This window comes from Siphateles boraxobius, unplaced genomic scaffold (assembly GCF_051911475.1).
Source record: "Siphateles boraxobius isolate OS27281-9 unplaced genomic scaffold, OSU_SipBor_1 76, whole genome shotgun sequence".
Classification (NCBI taxonomy): domain Eukaryota; kingdom Metazoa; phylum Chordata; class Actinopteri; order Cypriniformes; family Leuciscidae; genus Siphateles; species Siphateles boraxobius.
This window is the reverse complement of record NW_027509204.1, coordinates 2,443,247-2,466,124: the sequence shown is the minus strand read 5'-3', so window position 1 is coordinate 2,466,124 and position 22,878 is coordinate 2,443,247. Positions and strand designations below refer to the sequence as shown.

The 22,878-nt window shown below is 37.9% G+C and overlaps 1 protein-coding gene across 1 annotated transcript in view; it reads left to right on the top strand.

The window, feature by feature from the left end:
• Positions 1-22,878, top strand: part of nup210 (nucleoporin 210) — an 87,197-nt gene that overhangs the window by 46,355 nt on the left and 17,964 nt on the right. Inside the window, exons 28-31 of the mRNA XM_077217748.1 lie at positions 9,955-10,113; positions 10,189-10,280; positions 20,311-20,485; positions 20,786-20,961. Of these exons, the coding sequence (XP_077073863.1) occupies positions 9,955-10,113; positions 10,189-10,280; positions 20,311-20,485; positions 20,786-20,961 (602 nt within the window). The remainder of the gene's footprint in view (positions 1-9,954; positions 10,114-10,188; positions 10,281-20,310; positions 20,486-20,785; positions 20,962-22,878) is intronic.

The window sequence follows — 22,878 nt, the reverse complement described above, 5'->3', positions numbered from 1 at the left end:
CAAATATGTTAGAATAGTTTTTGTGCTTTATTTTTTACCTCATCAAAGCTTTTATTTTTAAACAAAGACACTTAGTAACAGTGCACTTTATTTTTTAGACTCAGACCCCTCTATTTATTTGTGTATAAATATAAAGGTTTTTTTTTTTGTATGCAAGGAGGGAGTGATTGTTATAAATAAAATGGTTTGTTCAGTTCATTTGTGTTGTAATAATTGTGCCAAAAACAGAAGTATAACAGCAAATAAATATCGGTTCTGCATATCGGTTATCGGGCACATACACATGCAAATAATCTGTATCGGTATCGGTTATAAAAAATCAATATCGGTCGATCACTACTAAACATGTATTAGTATATTTAATTTGCTAGGTCATTTAATTACTGAATGATATAGATTAATAAATGCTATAATACTGTTAGGTCAGGTTTCCTAATGAATGTTGACAAATGTAGCTTAATTGTAATATTAGTAATATTCATATTACTACTATTACTCTCTCTCTCGGCTTATTCCTTTAGGGGTCGCCACAGCGGCACTAATATGCCATTCATTTTACTATAGCGTGTCATGCAAGCAGATTTGAGCTTTCGTGTTTACCGTATCATATATAATTGATAAGCTCTTACGTATGTGCGCTGTTCAGTGTTCAATAAAAGTCTAAATTAAATCAGTTGAATCATGGACTAACCTGTCGATATCTGAACTCTTTGAACAAGTCAAGATGAGCAACGGATAAGTCAAGTGCTATAGGCAGATTTGATGTGTTCCCTCCCCGTTTGCAGAGTGGTGCATTGAGATCTGTTTCTTTACTTTTCTCATTAATTTTGTTGGCAAAGTAATGCCTTATTTCACTCATACTGCTCTCTCTATTTATTAATTTCGGGCGTGTCGAAATTCGTTTGATCCATTGTATTCCTCTGTTGTCACCGTTTGCCGGTTTCGTGTGACCCGCGTCAGTTTAGGTAGCGCACTGCCGCCTAGCGGTGAACTTCGAAACAACAGCGCATCAAATACCTGTTGCGGCAAAAACAATAACTAACAATATAGCATCACAGCATAAGAGACATCAGGATTCCAAATTAGTTTTAAAAGATTTATTCTTGCAAGAAGTTCCCAGTCCATCCATACAGTCCAGCTGTAGGCGGAGTGAGACCTTGAGCAGCGGGCTGCCAGCAGTCTTATACTGTTCTATCTCTTGTCTAAACAAGAGGAACAAAGGAACTTTATGACTACCCCAAAAGCAGAGGGTCTTCTCACCTCTGAAGTCAGAGGTCACTTGCCCAACCACCTGCTGATTGTCTCACACACACCTCCAAGCTGTATAAACATACCAACAGGAAAACAGGGTCCTCTGTTCTCGTACACAGCACAGATAAAGAACTAAAATCAATGAGAATATAAAAATTTCTACAACAGTTTCCCCCTTTTTTTATCATTCTCTTTGATTACTTAATAAACACAACAATTTTAAGTCATTGCATCACACTTCTACAATTCTTCAATTTTACCTTTCATTTTCTGCTTAAACTTGTTGAAATAAGATTAGAAGAAAAAGCTTAGGTTGTTTTTTATTTTATGGGGATAGTATTTAGCAAGCAACTTGCTGAGTAAAGAATTTATCTGAAGCCAGGCTAAATGGATAAGCACTGTTATCGCATTCCTAACATTAAATCAGACTCTCAGTCACCTCAGTAAATAGTATAGGTTCTAGTAGGAAAAATATACCTTAACTCAATTAAAGCATTTCGCTGTAACTTCCGCTACTTGTATCGTCTGCATAATTTTGTTCAGCCTTGGGTTAGCCTGTCATTTTCCAATTGAACAGAATCCTATTCACCCATGAATAACAAAATAACACATACAATCCTAATTCCTACTATTAGCCTTTTCCATTAATCACCTTGATTTTCCTAACCATATTTTGTTCACTACTATTTCAATTTAGAAAGCTCTATTTTAATGCCCTTTTTAATAAAATCTTTCCATAAAAGTTTTATCATTTTATCCATTCTTCTAACCAATGTTAGTTATTCAAAATTTGCTTATTTGTTCAAAAAAATATTTTTGCTTGTTACACATCAATTAATAGATTTTCTACTTCTCCTGAAAATATTTGAACCAATCAAATTATTAGATCTATATCAATAGTAAGCCCTAGTTTGACCCAATCAAATAAAATCATCAAAATCATCACAAAAAGTTTTGCTAGACTCAAATCATTAGTTGGTGCACATCCTCCTCCAGGTGTGATGATTATCTCGTTCGTCCCGCAGACATTCCTTCTAACCAATGTAGTTTATAGCTTATTACACATTAGTTAATAGATTTTCTACATTTGCACTAAACAAATCAATATCTAGTTTGATTCAATCAAATACAATCGTCAAAATCATCATCAAAAACATATTCTTCTGCTAAACTTGAACCATCAATTGGTCCACATCTTTCTCCAGATGTGTTGATCATCCGTTGCCCCATGCATGGACGTTCCATCTTCACCATTTTGACACTTTGCGCGCCGTTGAAATGGTTTTTCCAGCGTTGGCGGGCGAGGTATGTTTCTAGCACATTCCTTGATCACCCACTTTATTCTTCGTGTTGGCGTGTGGGGTTGCTGATGTTGTTTGCTGTAGTTTAAGCTGAGATGTTTGGACCCAGGTCTAAAACTCTCCAATCATTTTCAAATCCTTACAAGATTTTCCCTTTGATCACGATCGCACCCCCACTGGAATGAGTCATCTGCTGTCGGCTGTCACCTGCGAAATGGAGGCCTTAAGTGATTTTGTTAGTGACCGCTTGTCTTGTCATCCCTTTTGGTGTGACCTGTGTAATTTTCAACCTGAAACATATCATCAGATAATTTCTTGCTCATTGAATAGCACTCATGGTCCTTTTCTCCTGAAAAAAAAAAAAAAAAAACACTCAACCCATGTTGCTCATGTTAACAAACAATACAGAATCAGTTCTGTTTGGTTCAATCCTGGCATCCTGCAAAATGAAAATTTTAAGTTAGGCACTGCACAAGGTTAGGCACTCTGTCTTCACTTTTGCTCATGTTAACAAGACAATATGTATACATTTGGAACAGAATCAGTTCTGTTTGATGCAATCCGTTCTGACAACCTAAAAAAATGAAACTTTTTAAGTTAGCGCTGCGCAAAGTGTGGCACCTTTCTGCCACAATAATAACCCAGGTCAGGATAACTAGTCAAATTCATTCACATTGTTTTCACTGGGCACTGTCTGCTCTGCCCGTTCACTTCTGTATGACAAGATCAGCTGGTTTTAGACAAATGGTCCTTCTAACTCCCTGGAGAGTTGAAAGGCTCTAATCTGACCATTTGTTCATGTGTGTGTGTCTTTGCTCATGTCATGTGCGCAAAAGTCTACATCTTCTGTGAAGAAAAACAAATGTTGAGGTTATTGTCACAAAGTTTTCTTTTGTCTGCTGTGCTGGCCTGGCGTTTCCTGTCGAAGCAATTCTTGTTACTTGCACACTTACAGACAGATTATTATCATCCTCCTCTTGATAAATTAGATCTCATCTTTTTTATCAATTTAACATACTAAGATTCTCTTACATTTATCAGACGACACATTTACATTCTTATCAGTTCTTGCTTTCCCTCGGAAATCAAACCCATGACCTTGTTGTTACAAGTGCCAATACTGTTTGAACAACAGGAAAAACTGCAATATTTGTTCATATTTGTTTGGTAACATTTGTTTGGATAAAGTTTGCTTAACCCAAACATTGTCCTTCAGACAAATTTCCTTTAGACATCTTTCTCTGCCTCTGAAACAAAAATATTACTTTATCTTCTTCTCACAGCGTAATCTGTTTTTCAGGCCTGTTGTTGGTCTCGCAATTCAGTCATCTACAAACATTCTTCAGGTCACCAATTTGTCTGGTCAGGTTTTTTTTTGTGTGCACACTTCGTCAACGTCAGTCGAATAACAATCTCCCCCTTTTTACGATGCCTAACTGTAAAGGGCTCTCTGGATAATCTGATATTTTCTACTGTCAAATCTATTACATTTTCTCAACATATGACTGACGGCTATCTACGACTTCACAATTCTAATTTACACATCAATACTTAAACCTGTCCAGAAAGTAATTCAAATCTACTGCCCATCATAAATGACCAAAATAATAACTAACAGACAGAGCTCAATGATCAATCAACTTAAAGCTCCTCCTATGTTCTGTGTTGTCTTCTCATCAGATTGACTCAAATTTCTCAGCTTCCTTTCGAATTTGTAATTTGCCTTAACCCATCTATAATGCCAAAACACTCTTTCCAGAAGTTAATGACACATTTATACACACTATTCAGACAAAAAAGTTGTCCTAAACTAGCACATACTGTACAAAACATGAATTAACATTCACACTCATAGTCCCTGACTATGAACCGCTCATATTTCTATCTTTTCTCTAAAAAGATTTAAATGACATTTTAACCTTACATTTTCCCTGTATCTTCTATCTAATGTTTTATGGCCTCTTAAACCAGTTTCAGAGCATGTCTGTTCATTATTCATTTGATTTTAGAAAAGTCAGCTGGATTGTTTTGGTGCATTATTACTTTTCTTCAGTTTGCCTTGGCTGACTGATAACAGAAATGCAGAGTACCATCTCCCTTCCTTCACTCAGACAGTCTCTCTCTCTTTCTCTCTTGAACAAACTAATAATATTTTCAATCAGCCTCCTAAGAATGTATTTTAGACAGAATGTAAATTCCTTACACTAAACTTTGACCATTGTTATTCAGACTTTTCTCAGATCTACAAAGCTGTCTTCATCTTTAGCCACCACCATGTCCAGTGACCTTCAGGAGTTCAAACTATGTCATAGACATATTAGCTCAAAATCAACACTTCTATACATTTTCTTGCCTATAAGGCAACCAATATCACAAAAAGTTTTGCTACTGTCTCCACATCAGATAATTGCACCCCCCTGTGGTCTGTATGTTAATGACGTTTAGACACCCCATTGTCTGATAAGGTTCCCTGTGTCTCACACCGGCCCCATTTATACAATTGACTACCATTTGCTCAGGATGTGTAATCCCAATGGTGAAGAAACAAAATAACTTCACTTCTTTTATCTGATAATTAAGCCGTTTTGGAGGATGAGTTCATTCTAAAGTATATTTGGGAGTGGACCTCTCTGATGCTCTTGGCCCAAAGTAGCATCATATCCACTCTCTTCGCACAGAAAACACCTCCACAACCTGGTGGGCAGGTGCCCCAGTGGTGATGAAAGTCCTGGCTTGGGTTGTCCCCCTATGGCCATCGGAAGATCTTACCCGTCTCTGGGCTGACATCCAGCGCACTGGTTACAGCTCCATCCAATTGGGCAGAATTATCAGAGAGGCTCTTCTAAAATTTGACAATAATAAATACAAACTTTTCTTAGGTGTGGGTGAGAAGACATTCAAGAACCCTCACAGCCAGTAGGAGTGTCCTAAAACAATAACAACAGTATTTAATCAAATCAATCTATTAGACATCCTCAACAAAATCGCAATGCTTAGATTATACTCAGAGAATTTAGATCACAACTGTACATTCAGTGTACTTCATCTGTAGTCGGAGCCATCGGTGGAGACTAAATGAGACAAAGAAGTTACTGGTTCTAAAATAGGCTAAAAATGTCACCTCTATCGTTTAAGGTCTGTATTATTATTTTAAAGACTTCTTTAAAGTCACTCAGTTTTATTTCTAAAACATTTACAAATTGTCCTCTAAATTTATCAAATCTGAACTACCTGTAGCATGATTTGGTTTAGCTTTTCCATATCTATGATTTTCAACTGAAACATTGTGCTCAGACAGCTTTCTGCTGACATTGAATGAGAGAGAGACTCTTGAGGCATTCAGGACTGGTACATTTGCATTTTCATAAACTTCTAACTTCAGGCTTTATATACCATCTTTTTAACTCTAGCCCGGCTTAAGGCATCTTTTCCATAAATTACATGTATTTTCAATACAAGCATAATTTTTATAGTTTTCTTTTGCCCATACAGGGAATTTAGACATTACAAATTTCCACTCAGATTGAGTATCTGTCATACTGGCAGTTTCAGCCCCAGCACACATCAGATTCAGATTATCAAATTGTTTCAGCCAAATCACAAGCTAAAATCTTCTAAAATCAACACATCAGCTTCTAGTTCTTTCATGGTCAACACTAACAAGCTCTCTGTTCAATCGAATGTCATTTACATTTAGCAACTGTTAATCCCCTAACGCTGCTTTTGCTTAGCCTATTTTATCTTTATAAAAATAATAATCTTTCAAATTTCATCTAAATTTTAGTTGTCAGGTTCTCAATTACCATAATTTAATACCCGACTTCAATGTTTTCTCTAGGAGTTTACCAATCTGCAATTAGGATCAATACTAACCTTTGAGGCTGCGCTCTCTGCTTGTGATACATTTTTATTATCACTATAAATCATTCATTAGATTTGTCTCCCTATATCATCTAAAACCTTATTAAAGCATTTCATTCAAAACACAATCATCCTTTTATTTACCGGTACCTTTAAAATTCTTTACAACTCATTTAGTCTTATCTGTAATTTTACGTCAACCGGTACTTTTTATAATTCTTTCCTTTCAAAAGGAATTCCTTGCACTTAAATCTTTCAATCTTCTTACAACTTTCAAAAGTTCCATCTATCAACTTTCTTTAGTTCCTTCTCAGAACAAAACTTCAATATTGTCATTTAAATACTGTTGTACTTTCAAAACATTTACAGTCACTGCAAAATGACCCCCGCTGACCGCAATAAAACACTCTCTGTTATCCTGCCTATTGTTTGGTCACGTGAGCTTTCAAAACAGCTCCAGCTTACTTCACACCCCTGAAGCAGTGTGTCCTATTCAGGAAAAGCAAACAGAGCCACTGACAGTTCTCTGCATTTTTTCCCCCACTGTCCCAGCTGCAAATACAATTACAATAGCCGAATCATATAGTCTTCATCATATTAACCTTAATCTACTTTCTAACTCATATTAACACAGAATTGTCTTCAAATTTGTATCATTTTTTGGCACTTTCTTTGTTTTGAGCCAGTCAAGTTATTGTTTATCTTTCCAATCAGAATCAAACTTTTATATAAACATCATATCCGACATTGTTCATTATTGATTTTCCATAATCTTTAGACATAGCTGTCTTTACATCTTACTAATTTTGTATTATCATCAACACTAATTACAGAACAAGTACATATCTAATATCTGGAAGTCGGGCTAAATAAGCAAGCACTGTTGCTGTACTCCCAGTACAGCTGGACCCTCAGTCACTCCTTATTAGATACAGACATCATCTACAAAACAACCAGGATATATGCATTCGTTTTTTATAAAACTATAATTTTCCAATTCCTTTTATAATAAACGAAGGTTGATGGTTAATCCATCTTTTCACTACCCCCTTTTATAGACCCATTAGGTTCAAAAACACAATGGTTATCAAACTAAAACTAAACATCATCTGCAAATCTCTTTAAGGTGAGGGCTTCAGAGCAGAGCTGCTTACAGCATTTGCTCTCTTCTGTCTCACTATTTGTGTCATGACTGTTCAGTTACTATTCATACAGTATAAAGAAATTTAGCATGTCATCAATTTCATCAACACTGGTTTGAAAACTTATTCTTCTATCAAATGGTAAATCTGCAGATTCAACTTAATATTATCATTATTCCTCAGTTCCACCTCTACTGTTTCCCAGAAACCACAAGATTCTATTATTCGTCTCAGTCATTACACAGACAGCTATCATAGCCGTTAGCACCTTCAACTTTTGTTATAAAAATATGGCAATCTATTCTTCAATACCTTTGTTTTCATAACATTAATACAATACAGCACATTCACATCATCATTTCAATCATTATTTTATCATTAAAATATAGATTTTTTTCCCATTCTGCTTAATGAAAACATTCCTTATCTTTATACCAAATTAATCCCTGTTAATATACTCAATGCCTTATTTTATTATGAAACTCACTTTTCATACCATTTAAACAGTTAATTTGACTTCCATAAATTCTGTCTGAAATTTTATTTTCATCACATATAGTTTTCTACTATATTTCTTCTCAATCTTTCCCTACATGCCAGTTCCTTCTGTATCCTCTCCTTACCAATACTTTCTCTAGCCATCTATTATCTCTTTTTCTCCCAACACTAGTAGTGTTCCTGTCTTCTTGCTCCCTACATGCAGATACCATCTTTCGAAATTCAGATTCTTTTCATTCTAATTTCTTTCTACATCCTCAGTTCTTCATACCAAATCTTTCTTCAAATTCAGTCCTACATGCTAATTCTTTCTGCATTTGTTTTCGTTCCCTCCTATCTGCTTCCTCAAGCCAACAATCTGTCTGCTCACATTCTTTAGACTAAAACAAGATGCAACAACTCTGTTGCTTTTCACTGTTTCTTTTTTTTTTTTTTAAACTGTCCTTTTCACAACATTCAATCTTATTTTGCTCAGTGTCCCTTCTTCAGGAAAATCATGATATTTGATCAACTTTTCTGTCATTTTTATACATTTATGTCCATAATTCTTTTTCATTTGACCGAAAACTTTTGTTTAAAAATTAGCTAGCTTACCGTTAACGTTGACTCCATATTGGCTGAATCTTCTCTCTTGGATTTTTCCTTTTGACGCGCGTTTTACTAATCTGTCAAACGTCTTCGACAGATCCGACTTTTTCACCCAAAATCGGCCAGGTTTTAGCAAATTATGCTCTGTAATTATGGTTTACTCAATCTTTCCGCGCACCCAATCAATCAAGCGTGCACAAGAATTAGTTCAAGCGCGTTTCTTCCGTACGCTGTTTTACATAGAATTAACTCAAGCGCTTTTACTGGAATTAATTAAGTTACAATCAAAGATTTTGAATAAACCAGTACTTCAGTTGTGACTCTTCCCGTTCACCTACGAGCAATTATGGTACTTCTGTTCCCACCTACAGGAGCTTAGTTTTTTTGTAGAGACCGGTCTGATTCTGTCAGATCAATCTCTCCCTCAAAACTTACTCTGCTCGTACCAAAGAGACAAACTCAGCCAATATGGTTCATGTTCACTCACAATTATATCAAATTACACTGCACAAAATAAAATAATTTTACTGTCTCTTACCTGAGATGCTTTTACTGCCACCGAGTTCTTTCTGATTCCAGTGGGTTCCTCCTAGCCCTGATAGCAGTTTTGGCTCTTCTCTCTAAATTTGGCGAGGTAAGATCAAAGCCTGTGCTTTGAGATGATCAATTCGTCAAATCCGCTGTCAGGACCAGAAGAAAACCTCAAGGAATCCGACTTCTGACACCAATCTGTTGCGGCAAAAACAATAACTAACAATATAGCATCACAGCATAAGAGACATCAGGATTCCAAATTAGTTTTAAAAGATTTATTCTTGCAAGAAGTTCCCAGTCCATCCATACAGTCCAGCTGTAGGCGGAGTGAGACCTTGAGCAGCGGGCTGCCAGCAGTCTTATACTGTTCTATCTCTTGTCTAAACAAGAGGAACAAAGGAACTTTATGACTACCCCAAAAGCAGAGGGTCTTCTCACCTCTGAAGTCAGAGGTCACTTGCCCAACCACCTGCTGATTGTCTCACACACACCTCCAAGCTGTATAAACATACCAACAGGAAAACAGAGTCCTCTGTTCTCGTACACAGCACAGATAAAGAACTAAAATCAATGAGAATATAAAAATTTCTACAACACCGAATTGAACAAAATTATGATATTGTACCGTTTGAAATATAATATATACCGGTATTTTTGCAGTACCGGTATACCGCGCATCCCTAGTATACACATTTCTGTGGTGACCCTTGACTACAGTGTCTGGTCACCACCAGTGACTTCAGTGTAAGCAGTGTGTGTGTGTGTGATCTCTCCTGCAGGCGTCCGTGCAGCTCAGCGCTGAGCACAACTTTGCCATGAGTGTGTTTGGCAGGAGTAAAGGCCGCACTGGACTGAGGGTGGTGGTGAAGGCCACTGTTCCTCTGGCAGGACATCTGGAGGACAATGCCCTTGAACTCCATGATGAGATACAGATTCAGGTAAACGGAAACTCATTCGTCATTCATTTGCTAAACAGAAAGCAAAGATTGACTCTACCATACATCAAATTTCAGGTCTATGAGAAACTGCAGCTGTTGAACCCAGAAGTTCAAGCGGAAGAGATACTGATGTCACCAAACTCCCTGCTGAAGCTCCAAACTAACAGGTACTTCAGTCCTGATCACCGGAAATGATCCGAACCGTGAATTTTGTGATCCAGTTCCACCACTAATAGATACAGCTTAGCACGTATAGATCAGCTCGACACGTATAGATACAGCTCGACACGTATAGATACAGCTCGATACATATAGATACATCACTACAGATATAGATCAGCTCGACACGTATAGATACAGCTCGATACATATAGATACATCACTGCAGATATAGATCAGCTCGACACGTATAGATACAGCTCGATACGTATAGATACATCACTACAGATATAGATCAGCTCGACACATATAGATACAGCTCAATAAGTATAGATACAGCTCAACACATATAGATACAGCTCAATAAGTATACAGTAGATACAGCTCAACACATATAATACAGCTCAATAAGCATAGATACAGCTCAACACAGATACAGCACGATACGTATAGATGCATCACTACAGATATAGATCAGCTCGATACGTATAGATACAGCACTACAGATATAGATTCAGCTCGACACGTATAGATACAGCACTACAGATATAGATCAGCTCGACACGTATAGATACAGCTCAACACATATAGATACAGCTCAATAAGTAAAGATACAGCTCAACACATAGATGCAGCTCGATACATATAGATGCATCACTACAGATATAGATCAGCTCGACACGTATAGATACAGCACTACAGATATAGATTCAGCTCGACACGTATAGATACAGCACTACAGATATAGATCCGTTTGACACGTATAGATACATCACTATAGATATAGATTCAGCTCGACACGTATAGATACAGCACTTTAGATATAGATTCAGCTCGACACATATAGATACAGCACTACAGATATAGATCAGCTCGACACGTATAGATGCATCACTACAGATATAGATCAGCTCCACACGTATAGATACATCACTACAGATATAGATCAGCTCCACACGTATAGATACATCACTACAGATATAGATCAGCTCGACACGTATAGATACAGTTGATACGTATAGATACAGCACTAAAGATATAGATTGGCTCGACACGTATAGATACAGCACTACAGATTTAGATCAGCTCGACACGTATAGATACAGCACTACAGAAATATAGATTCAGCTCGACAAATATAGATACAGCACTACAGATATAGATCGGGTCGACACGTATAGATACAGCTCGACATGTATAGATTAATCTCGACACGTATAAATACAGCATTACAGATATAGATCAGCTCGACATGTATAAATACAGCACTACAGATATAGATCAGCTCGACACGTATAGATGCATCACTACAGAAATATAGATACAGCTCGATACGTATAGATACAGCTCGATACGTATAGATACAGCACTACAGATATAGATTCAGCTCGACACGTATAGATACAGCACTACAGATATAGATCAGCTCGAAACGTATAGGTACAGCACTATAAATATAGATCAGCTCGACACGTATAGGTACATCACTACAGATATAGATCAGTTCGACACGTATAGATACTGCTCGACACGTATAGATACAGCACTTTAGATATAGATTCAGCTTGACACGTATAGATACAGCACTACAGATATAGATCAGCTCGACACTTATAGACACATCACTACAGATATAGATCAGCTTGACACGTATAGATACATCACTACAGATATAGATCAGCTCGACACGTATAGATAAAGCCTGATACGTATAGATTCAGCTCGACACGTATAGATACAGCTCGATACGTATAGGCACAGCTCGATACGTATAGATACAGCACAACAGATATAGATTCAGCTCGACACGTATAGATACAGCACTACAGATATAGATCGGCTCGACACGTATAGATACAGCTCGACATGTATAGATTAATCTCTACACGTATAGATACAGCACTACAGATATAGATCAGCTCGACATGTATAGATACAGCACTACAGATATAGATCAGCTCGACACGTATGGATGCATCACTACAGAAATATAGATTCAGCTCGACACGTATAGATACAGCACTACATATATAGATCGTCTCGACACGTATAGATACAGCTCGATATGTATAGATTAAGCTCGATATGTATAGATACAGCTCGATACGTATAGATTAAGCTCGATACGTATAGATACAGCACTACAGATATAGATCGGCTCGACACGTATAGATACAGCACTACAGATATAGATCAGCTCGACACGTATAGATACATCACTACAGATATAGATTCAGCTCGACACGTATAGATACAGCTCGATACATATAGACACAGCACTACAGATTTAGATTCAGCTCGACAAGTATAGATACAGCACTACAGATATAGATTCAGCTCGACACGTATAGATACAGCACTATACATATAGTTTCAGCTCGACACATATAGATACAGCACTACAGATATAGATACAGCTCGACACGTATAGATACAGCTCGACACGTATAGATACAGCTTGATACATATAGATACATCACTACAGATATAGATCAGCTCGACACATATAGATACAGCTCAATAAGTATAGATACAGCTCAACACATATAGATACAGCTCAATAAGTATACAGTAGATACAGCTCATCACATATAGATACAGCTCAATAAGTATACAGTAGATACAGCGCAACACATATAGATACAGCGCAACACATATAGATACAGCTCAATAAGTATAGATACAGCTCAACACATATAGATACAGCTCAATAAGTATAGATACAGCTCAACACATAGATACAGCTCGATACGTATAGATGCATCACTACAGATATAGATCAGCTCGATATGTATAGATACAGCACTACAGATATAGATTCAGCTTGACATGTATAGATACAGCTCAATAAGTATAGATACAGCTCAACACAGATACAGGTCGATACATATAGATACAGCACAACAGATATAGATTCAGCTCGACATGTATAGATACAGCTCAACACATAGATACAGCTGATACGTATAGATACAGCACTACAGATATAGATTCAGCTCGACACGTATAGATACAGCAATACAGATATAGATCAGCTCGACACGTATAGATACAGCTCAAAACATATAGATACAGCTCAATAAGTATAGATACAGCTCAACACATAGATACAGCTCGATACATATAGATGCATCAATACAGATATAGATCAGCTCGACACGTATAGATACATCACTACAGATATAGATTCAGCTCGACATGTATAGATACAGCACTTTAGATATAGATTCAGCTCGACACGTATAGATTCAGCACTACAGATATAGATCAGCTCGACACGTATAGACACATCACTACAGATATAAATCAGCTCGACACGTATAGATACAGCTCGATACATATAGATACAGCACTACAGATATAGATCGGCTCGACACGTATAGATACAGCACTACAGATATAGATCAGCTCGACACATATAGACACATCACTACAGATATAAATCAGCTCGACACGTATAGATTAAGCTCGATACATATAGATACAGCACTACAGATATAGATCGGCTCGAGACGTATAGATACAGCACTACAGATATAGATCAGCTCGACACATATAGATACATCACTACAGAAATATAGATTCAGCTCGACACGTATAGATACATCACTACAGATATAGATCAGCTCGACACGTATAGATACAGCTCGATACGTATAGATACAGCACTACAGATATAGATCAGCTCGACACATATAGATACATCACTACAGAAATATAGATTCAGCTCGACACGTATAGATACAGCACTACACATATAGATTCAGCTCGACACATAGATACAGCACTACAGATATAGATACAGCTCGACACATATAGATACAGCTCGACATGTATAGATTAAGCTCGACACATATAGATACAGCTCGATACGTATTGATACAGCACTAAGATAAGATAAGAATCACTTTATTCGCCAAATGCATCAGCAGATACACAGGAATTTGATATGGCCATCAGTTACACACAAACTCAACACACAAACATATATGCGTATAGCTGGAAAAAGCATGCCTAAAACAATCAAATCCAATAATGAAATAGTCCAAATAGTGCTAGATCAGCTATTCATAAGGGAAATGGCCCTTGGAAAAAAACTATTAAGATGGCGTGAGGTCCTTGTCCTCACTGCTCTGTACCTTCTTCCTGAAGGAAGCAACCTAAAAATGTCACTTGCTGGATGGGACTGATCAGCAGCAATTTTAGCTGCCCTATTCCTGACTCTGGCCTCATATAGGTCGTTAAGTGACAGCTGCCTCTATCCAGTCAGCCTCTCTGCTGTGCGCACAATACGCTGTAGTCTGACCTTCGCCTGGGCTGTTGCCGATGCAAACCAAACAGTAATCGATGCGGAAAGAAGGCTTTCCACAGTGGCCTTGTAAAATCTAGACCGAAGCTGGAAAAGTTCAGTTTATTTAACTGTCTCAGAAAAAACATTCCACTATGAGCTCTCTTAAGAATGGAGGAACTGTTTTCCTCCCATTTCAAGTCATTTGTGATAACGGTGCCTAAAAATTTAATTGACTCCACCCTCTTCACAACAGAGCTCTTAATAATTAGAGGTGGAAGGGAGGCCGGTGTTCTGCGAAAATCTATCACCATTTCCACAGTCTTTTGCTGATTAAGCTCCAAGTTGTTCGCATCACACCACGCAACCAATTTAGACACTTCCTGCCTGTAAGCAGACTCGTCATTTCCCTTAATAAGGCCGGCCAATGTAGTATCGTCTGCAAATTTAATCAGCTTGATGGAACCATTATTGGAAGTGCAATCATTGGTATACAGTGAGTAGAGAAATGGTGACAGCACGCACCCCTGCGGTGCTCCAATGTTAGTAGTCTGAGGATCAGACATGTGCTGGCCAAGCCGCAACATACTGTTGTCTGTCACTAAGAAAATCCATAATCCAGCGGCAGATAGAGGGTCCCACCCCCATCAGTGACAGCTTCTCCCACAGTTGCTCGGGTAGAATGGTGTTAAAGGCTGCACTGAAATCCACAAACAACATCCTTACATAGGAGCCAGGAGAGTCAAGATGGTCCAGAGCATAATGCAGTCCTAAATTGACCTCATCATCTACCGAGCGGTTTGCCCTGTAAGCAAACTGCAGTTGATCAAGACAAGGAGCTGTGATAGGTTTAAGATGTGACAGAACCAACCGCTCCAGACATTTCATGACCACTGATGTAAGGGCCACCGGTCTGTAGTCGTTTAGGTCCGCAGCTTTGTTTTTCTTCGGCACTGGAATAATGATCCTGCATAAAACAATTTGCACTACAGATATAGATTCAGCTCGACACGTATCGATACAGCACTACAGATATAGATACAGCTCGACACGTATAGATACAGCACTACAGATCTAGATTCAGCTCGACACGTATCGATACAGCACTACAGATATAGATACAGCTCGACACGTATAGATACAGCACTACAGATATAGATTCAGCTCGACACGTATACAGGTCCTTCTCAAAAAATTAGCATATTGTGATAAAGTTAATTATTTTCCATAATGTAATGATAAAAATTAAACTTTCATATATTTTAGATTCATTGCACACCAACTGAAATATTTCAGGTCTTTTATTGTTTTAATACTGATGATTTTGGCATACAGCTCATGAAAACCCAAAATTCCTGTCTCAAAAAATTACCATATCATGAAAAGGGTCTCTAAACAAGCTATTAACCTAATCATTTGAATCAACTAATTAATTATAAACACCTGGAAAAGATTCCTGAGGCTTTTAAAAGCTCCCAGCCTGTTTCATTACTCAAAACCGCAATCATGGGTAAGACTGCCGACCTGACTGCTGTCCAGAAGGCCTTCATTGACACCCTCAAGCAAGAGGGTAAGACAGAAAGAAATTTCTGAACAAATAGGCTGTTCCCAGAGTGCTGTATCAAGGCACCTCAGTGGGAAGTCTGTGGGAAGGAAAAAGTGTGGCAAAAAACGCTGCACAACGAGAAGAGGTGACCGGACCCTGAGGAAGATTGTGGAGAAGGACCGATTCCAGACCTTGGGGGACCTGCGGAAGCAGTGGACTGAGTCTGGAGTAGAAACATCCAGAGCCACCGTGCACAGGCGTGTGCAGGACATGGGCTACAGGTGCCGCATTCCCCAGGTCAAGCCACTTTTGAACCAGAAACAGCGGCAGAAGCGCCTGACCTGGGCTACAGAGAAGAAGCACTGGACTGTTGCTCAGTTTTGCATGTCATTCGGAAATCAAGGTGCCAGAGTCTGGAGGAAGACTGGGGAGAAGGAAATGCCAAAATGCCTGAAGTCCAGTGTCATGTACCCACAGTCAGTGATGGTCTGGGGTGCCATGTCAGCCGCTGGTGTTAGTGCACTGTGTTTTATCAAGGGCAGGGCCAATGCAGCTAGCTATCAGGAGATTTTGGAGCACTTCATGCTTCCATCTGCTGAAAAGCTTTATGGAGATGAAGATTTCATTTTTCAGCACGACCTGGCACCTGCTTACAGTGCCAAAACCACTGGTAAATGGTTTACTGACCATGGTATTACTGTGCTCAATTGGCCTGCCAACTCTCCTGACCTGAACCCCATAGAGAATCTGTGGGATATTGTGAAGAGAAAGTTGAGAGACGCAAGACCCAACACTCTGGATGCGCTTAAGGCCGCTATCGAAGCATCCTGGGCCTCCATAACACCTCAGCAGTGCCACAGGCTGATTGCCTCCATGCCACGCCGCATTGAAGCAGTCATTTCTGCAAAAGGATTCCCGACCAAGTATTGACTATTGTGTGCATAACTGAACATAATTATTTGAAGGTTGACTTTTTTTTTTGTATTAAAAACACTTATTTTATTGGTCGGATGAAATATGCTAATTTTTTGAGACAGGAATTTTGGGTTTTCATGAGCTGTATGCCAAAATCATCAGTATTAAAACAATAAAACACCTGAAATATTTCAGTTGGTGTGCAATGAATCTAAAATATATGAAAGTTAAATTTTTATCATTACATTATGGAAAATAATGAACTTTATCACAATATGCTAATTTTTTGAGAAGGACCTGTAGATACAGCTCTACAGATATAGATCAGCTCGACACGTATAGATACAGCACTACAGATATAGATCAGCTCGACACGTATAGATACAGCACTACAGATATAGATCAGCTCGACACGTATAGATACAGCACTACAGATATAGATTCAGCTCGACACGTATAGATACAGCTCGACATTAGATTAAGCTCGACATGTATAGATAATCCGACATGTACTGAAATCCACAAATAACATCCTTACATAGGAGCCCGGAGAGTGCTCCTACATGTATAGATACAGCTCGACACATATAGATACAGCTCGACACATATAGATACAGCTCGACACATATAGATACAGCTCGACACATATGGATACAGCTCAACATATATAGATACAGCTCAAAAATAAAATACAACATAGAACTCTTAAAATCTGAGAAATTTCTCAAATCACAAAACAATAATTTGAATGATCACCATACGAGCAACCCACTCGTGTAGAGGTGAAATTTATCACTATAAATACAAACTTATAAAACGGCTTTAAAATTAATAGTTGAGCATAAAGGTTTATGTACAAACTGAACACTTTTTTTTCCCCATCCTAAATGTCGGATACATGCAGATATAATGAAGATGGTGAATGTCTATACAGCTCGACACATATAGATACAGCTCAACACATATAGATACAGTTCAACAGTGTTTGGAATAACGCCGTTAACGTTACTGGACAGTAAATGCGGTGCGTTACCACAGGCGTCAGTTTGGTTTGAAATGTGCTAAGGACAGAGACGCATTCGGATGTGCATTTTGAGTGCATTTCTGTGCAGCCTCTCTGCTCAACCCGTAAATAAATCCATCGATCCGCAGATATGGTTTGAGTTAAATGGTCTAGCGGTAGATCTTTTGCCAAGCGTGTCAGAGGTTACGGGTTCTAATCCGCACTCAAATAGTTTTTTATTTATCTCATCAAAACTGAATTTGTTCATCAGTGGTTACAGTCTATATCAAGCAGGGACACCTTTGTGTGGATTTTATTTTCTGATTTCACCGGAATGAATAGAGAGTCTCCGGCGATAGATTGAAGTGCGAGTCCGAGTGAAGACTGAGAACACTGAACGTGAGCCACAAGAGAACACTGTATCCATGCAACCGATCGCCGCGGCAATGAGCGCTCAGCTTGATTTCAAAAACATCACACTTAGCGCTAGATCTCTTATTTAACCCTTCGGAGTCTTGGGCTATTTTGGCCGTTTTTGAGTACTTTTTATTTTATTTTGCGACATAAACAAATGTTTACCATACCAATGTTTGGTATAATTTTTTTCAGCACAACATCACCTATATGACCAGACAATTAGTTTTTCACTTTGATGTACTGTATCAACATACTGGACCCAAAATCACACAAAAAACACAAAATCCGAATAGAAAAACAATAGCTTTTCTACTACAAAAAACACAAACATGCTCAATGAAGCATTTTAAAAGGTTTAAAATGTAAACACAAGTTGTAAATGTCAACATATACAGGTACAATTCAGATATAATCAAGTTAGATACAAAAAAATATGATTTACAAAAAAAAAGCGGGTGTAGCCATAGGCTTTTTTCTTTCTTTTTAGCTTAGCCACTTTTTAAAAAATGTTGTGCACACAATTATACAGAGAGCTATATTTAAGGCCTTGCATTCCCAGAGTATCCCCAGGGTTCCTTAATAGTGCAAATATACCATACAAAAGGTAAACACTCCTCAAAACAGTTTATCTACACTACTCCTAAACTACCTAAACTACTCCTAAACTATCTACACTACTCCTAAACTACTCTCAAAATCTACTCAAACTCTTCCAAAAACTAGCAATAATATATCTCTCTATATATATATAACGTATATATGTCTCTCTTTGTCTACTCCGTAAATCCTCTGCCTTTCAATTTCGCTTCTTTGCTCAGTTGGCTCCTCCTCCATTCCCTAAAACATATAGATACAGCTCAATACATGCATATAGATACAGCTCAATACATGCATATAGATACAGCTCAACACATATAGATATAGATACAGCTCAACACATGCATATAGATACAGCTCAATACATGCATATAGATACAGCTCAACACATGCATATAGATACAGCTCAATTCATGCATTAGGGTTGGGCGGTATTTCGGTAATATCGTATACATGCAGGGTCTTAAAATAGCAACGGTATCAGTTTCAATACCGTCATTACCGGCACTTATACATAATATATAAATATCATTTATTCAATGCCTAAAAATGCTTATGTATTTGTCATCAAGTGACAGTGTGGAGGAGAAAGAGAGAGAGAAAGAAGGGAGAGGCGGTAAATACTGACGAGGTAATTTGTAAATGTTGCAATAAAAAAGGTGACCGCGAGAGATGGAAACAACTCTAATCTAATTTCGCATCTCCGAAACAACCACCCACTCACTGCTGCGAGGATGCATTTTGCCCCGAGTTCATTAAATAAGTGCATTAGTTTATATTTGTTAAGATATTATAATGTTATTTTTTTTACGTTGATAATGAAAACTGAACAGCACGAGTAAGATGGGATGCATCAGGAGTCAGACATTGACCACTTAATTAAGTTTCATTTTGTAAAAGGCCTTTCTTTAAAGTGAATTTCATTTTGTATGAATTGTATCTTAATTTTAATAATATTTTTATCAACCAATAATAAATAAGAATCAGATATAGCAGACAACATAATCATGACAATGCAAGTTTATAACTCGCCATTTCGACTTTATATCACACAATTCTGATCATTTAGGAAAAACTCACAATTACCTTTTTTATTTTTTATTCTGTGGCGGAAACAAGCTTCCATAGATTTAAGTATTCCAGAGATCCATTGAATAATATTAAGTAACTTGACAGACAAAATGCATATTTTTGGTTCAGTTTGTGTTTTGTTTTTTTGTTTGTGTTTTTTTTGTATTTCTCTGCGTGTCAACTGTGTGTTGTTTCCTGTAGAGATGGACAGGGGTCCCTGTCATACCGTGTGCTGGATTGTCCGGACAGAGCTGCTCTCATTCAAGTGGATGATAAAGGTCTTCTGACATCTGGATCTCTGACAGGAACAGCATCGCTACAGATTAGCTCGCAGGAAACATTCGGTGTCAATCAAACCATCATCATCGCTGTGAAGGTAACACTGCCAAATGCATGATGCTATGCAAGTGCAATACAGTCTTCAAACAGATTATCTTTTTATTAAATTTTAAGTGCATTTTACAGAACCTAATAAACGTTTCTTAATGGTGAACAAAATAGAGGATAAGTAACTTAAATTGCAGTTTAATAAACGTTTCGTGATTTTTAGCGGCTAATGACTGGCTGACTGCACATTATCACTCGCATATTTATATTTTGTAATTCACAGTAGTTCTTGACTGCTGATTCGGAAATAATAACCAAAACATTCAGTGTTTGTGTTTTGTTGTTTAAGGTGGTGACCGTATCATACCTGCGTCTGAGCACGAGTCCAGTGATGTACACGTCTAACAGAGAGACTCTGTCCACCATTCCGCTGGGAGCCGTTCTGACCTTCACCGTTCATTTCCACGACAGCACAGGAGAAACCTTACACAGCCACAACTCCCTGCTCAGCTTCTCCACCAACAGGTGCAGCGAAATCAGGAAATCAAACCATCTACATGACATGCAAACACTTACACAATCCCTACACTGTAAGAAAAATCAGTGTTGCCACCCCTAAAAAACTTGTATATTTAACATAGAATAATATTTTAATGTTTACAGATATTATCAAGCATGGACTAAATATTTTGCATCAATCTTTGTTGCACAAGTAAGCATTAAAGGATAATTCTGGTATTTAACACCTTGAGTCTGTTTTGTAGTTTGTTTTAGATGAACTAGAGTGGTGAACACAGAAATTTTGGAAATGGTCAGGTGGTCGGGATCAAGTGGTCGGGAGTGTGCTAACGCTTCAGACTCAAATATCGAGCGGAAGTTTATTTGCGGTTGTGAGGTATCTGAAAAATAGTTCCAATATAGCAAATACCACGGATTGAAATCCTACATTGCGCCGATATTAGGGGTGTAACGATACACTCAGCTCACGATTCGATCCGTATCACGATACTGGGTTCACGATACAATATGTATCACAATATTTTGAACAAAATTTTAAAAAATTACTGAAAATCAAATAACAGATTTATTTAACATTAACAGTGTTCAATAAATGTCCTGTTATACATACAACTTAAAGAATTTACAATACTTAAATATAAATCAAGATTTAGTTTAACCTTCTGTATGTAAAATTAACAATTGACTAGGTGTCACTAACCACTACGTTGTATAGATGTCGTCTATACAATTGTCCTTCTTCCACTCTCTTTGCTGGAGTGCGTCTTTGTGGTGCCGTTTTAAATGACCCAGTGCTCGAAGTGGGGCGGTACTCACCGGTACGCAGTACCGGCACTTCTACATTTTACTCTTAAGCGTACCTGCACTTTTTCTTGCATACCGCTTCTCGCATGTAGCCGGTAGGCTATACTACCACTATACTACGCGAATTTGTGGTGCGTATTTTTTCCGCACCCATGTTAACAGGTTAGACTAGAGCTTTCACACTGCACGCGGATGCGCTCCAGCGATCCGTTCCAGGAACGGTGTGTATACACAGAGACAATTTATACAGCAGTACAGCGATCGTTTCCACACAGAGACTATTTCTGCTGTGCTGCACGCGCTGAATTAAAGTTACAGCGCATGATTCGTGGTCAACATGATTACAGATTGACATGAAAATATAATAATCTTACCATAAATGCATTTAATGAAATAAAATGCTGTAATTTCACCATAAATTTTTGGACTTGCAGACTTGGAGGAGTTCCGTTTTCACACACACACACACAAACACACACACACGCAAGACTTGTTTAAATACATTTATGTTGTTAATAACAATAAATTGTTGTTGTACCAGCAATATCTCCAAGTTTTGTGTTTCACTGTAGAAACCTAAAATTTCATGATTTGCCAATGCAAGAGAGTACTGGCACCTTTTTCCCCCACTTCAAGCACTCAATGACACATCATATTTGTTGTGTACGACGTCGTGTATAACTGTAACAGTGTTTCTTTACAGTATTTACACACAGTTCGTGTTTTGTCTGTTTTTTTACCTTCCTCTATTTCAATTTCCGTCAAACTCATTTTGCCCTGCTACTGCTCAGTTCAAGCGATTCATTTGAGCGTGAATGCAGTGATGCAAGCGTGACGCGGGTGCGGTAACTCAACCAATAGAATAAAACGGACGTCATATAGTTTTAAAAAAAATAATCGCCATAACTCTACGATACATATCGTAACATTTTTGCATCGCGATACATCGTACCACGATATATCGTTACAACCCTAGCCGATATATTTGTTTTTAATCATCAACGAACACCACTAACCACTCGGTGAGTTGCACAGTTTTGAAAACGAACGTTAAGGGTTGTTTTTAGGAAATGTTTGTGCATTCCCATAGACAGCCACTCTGAAGCGGTCAAAGACGTT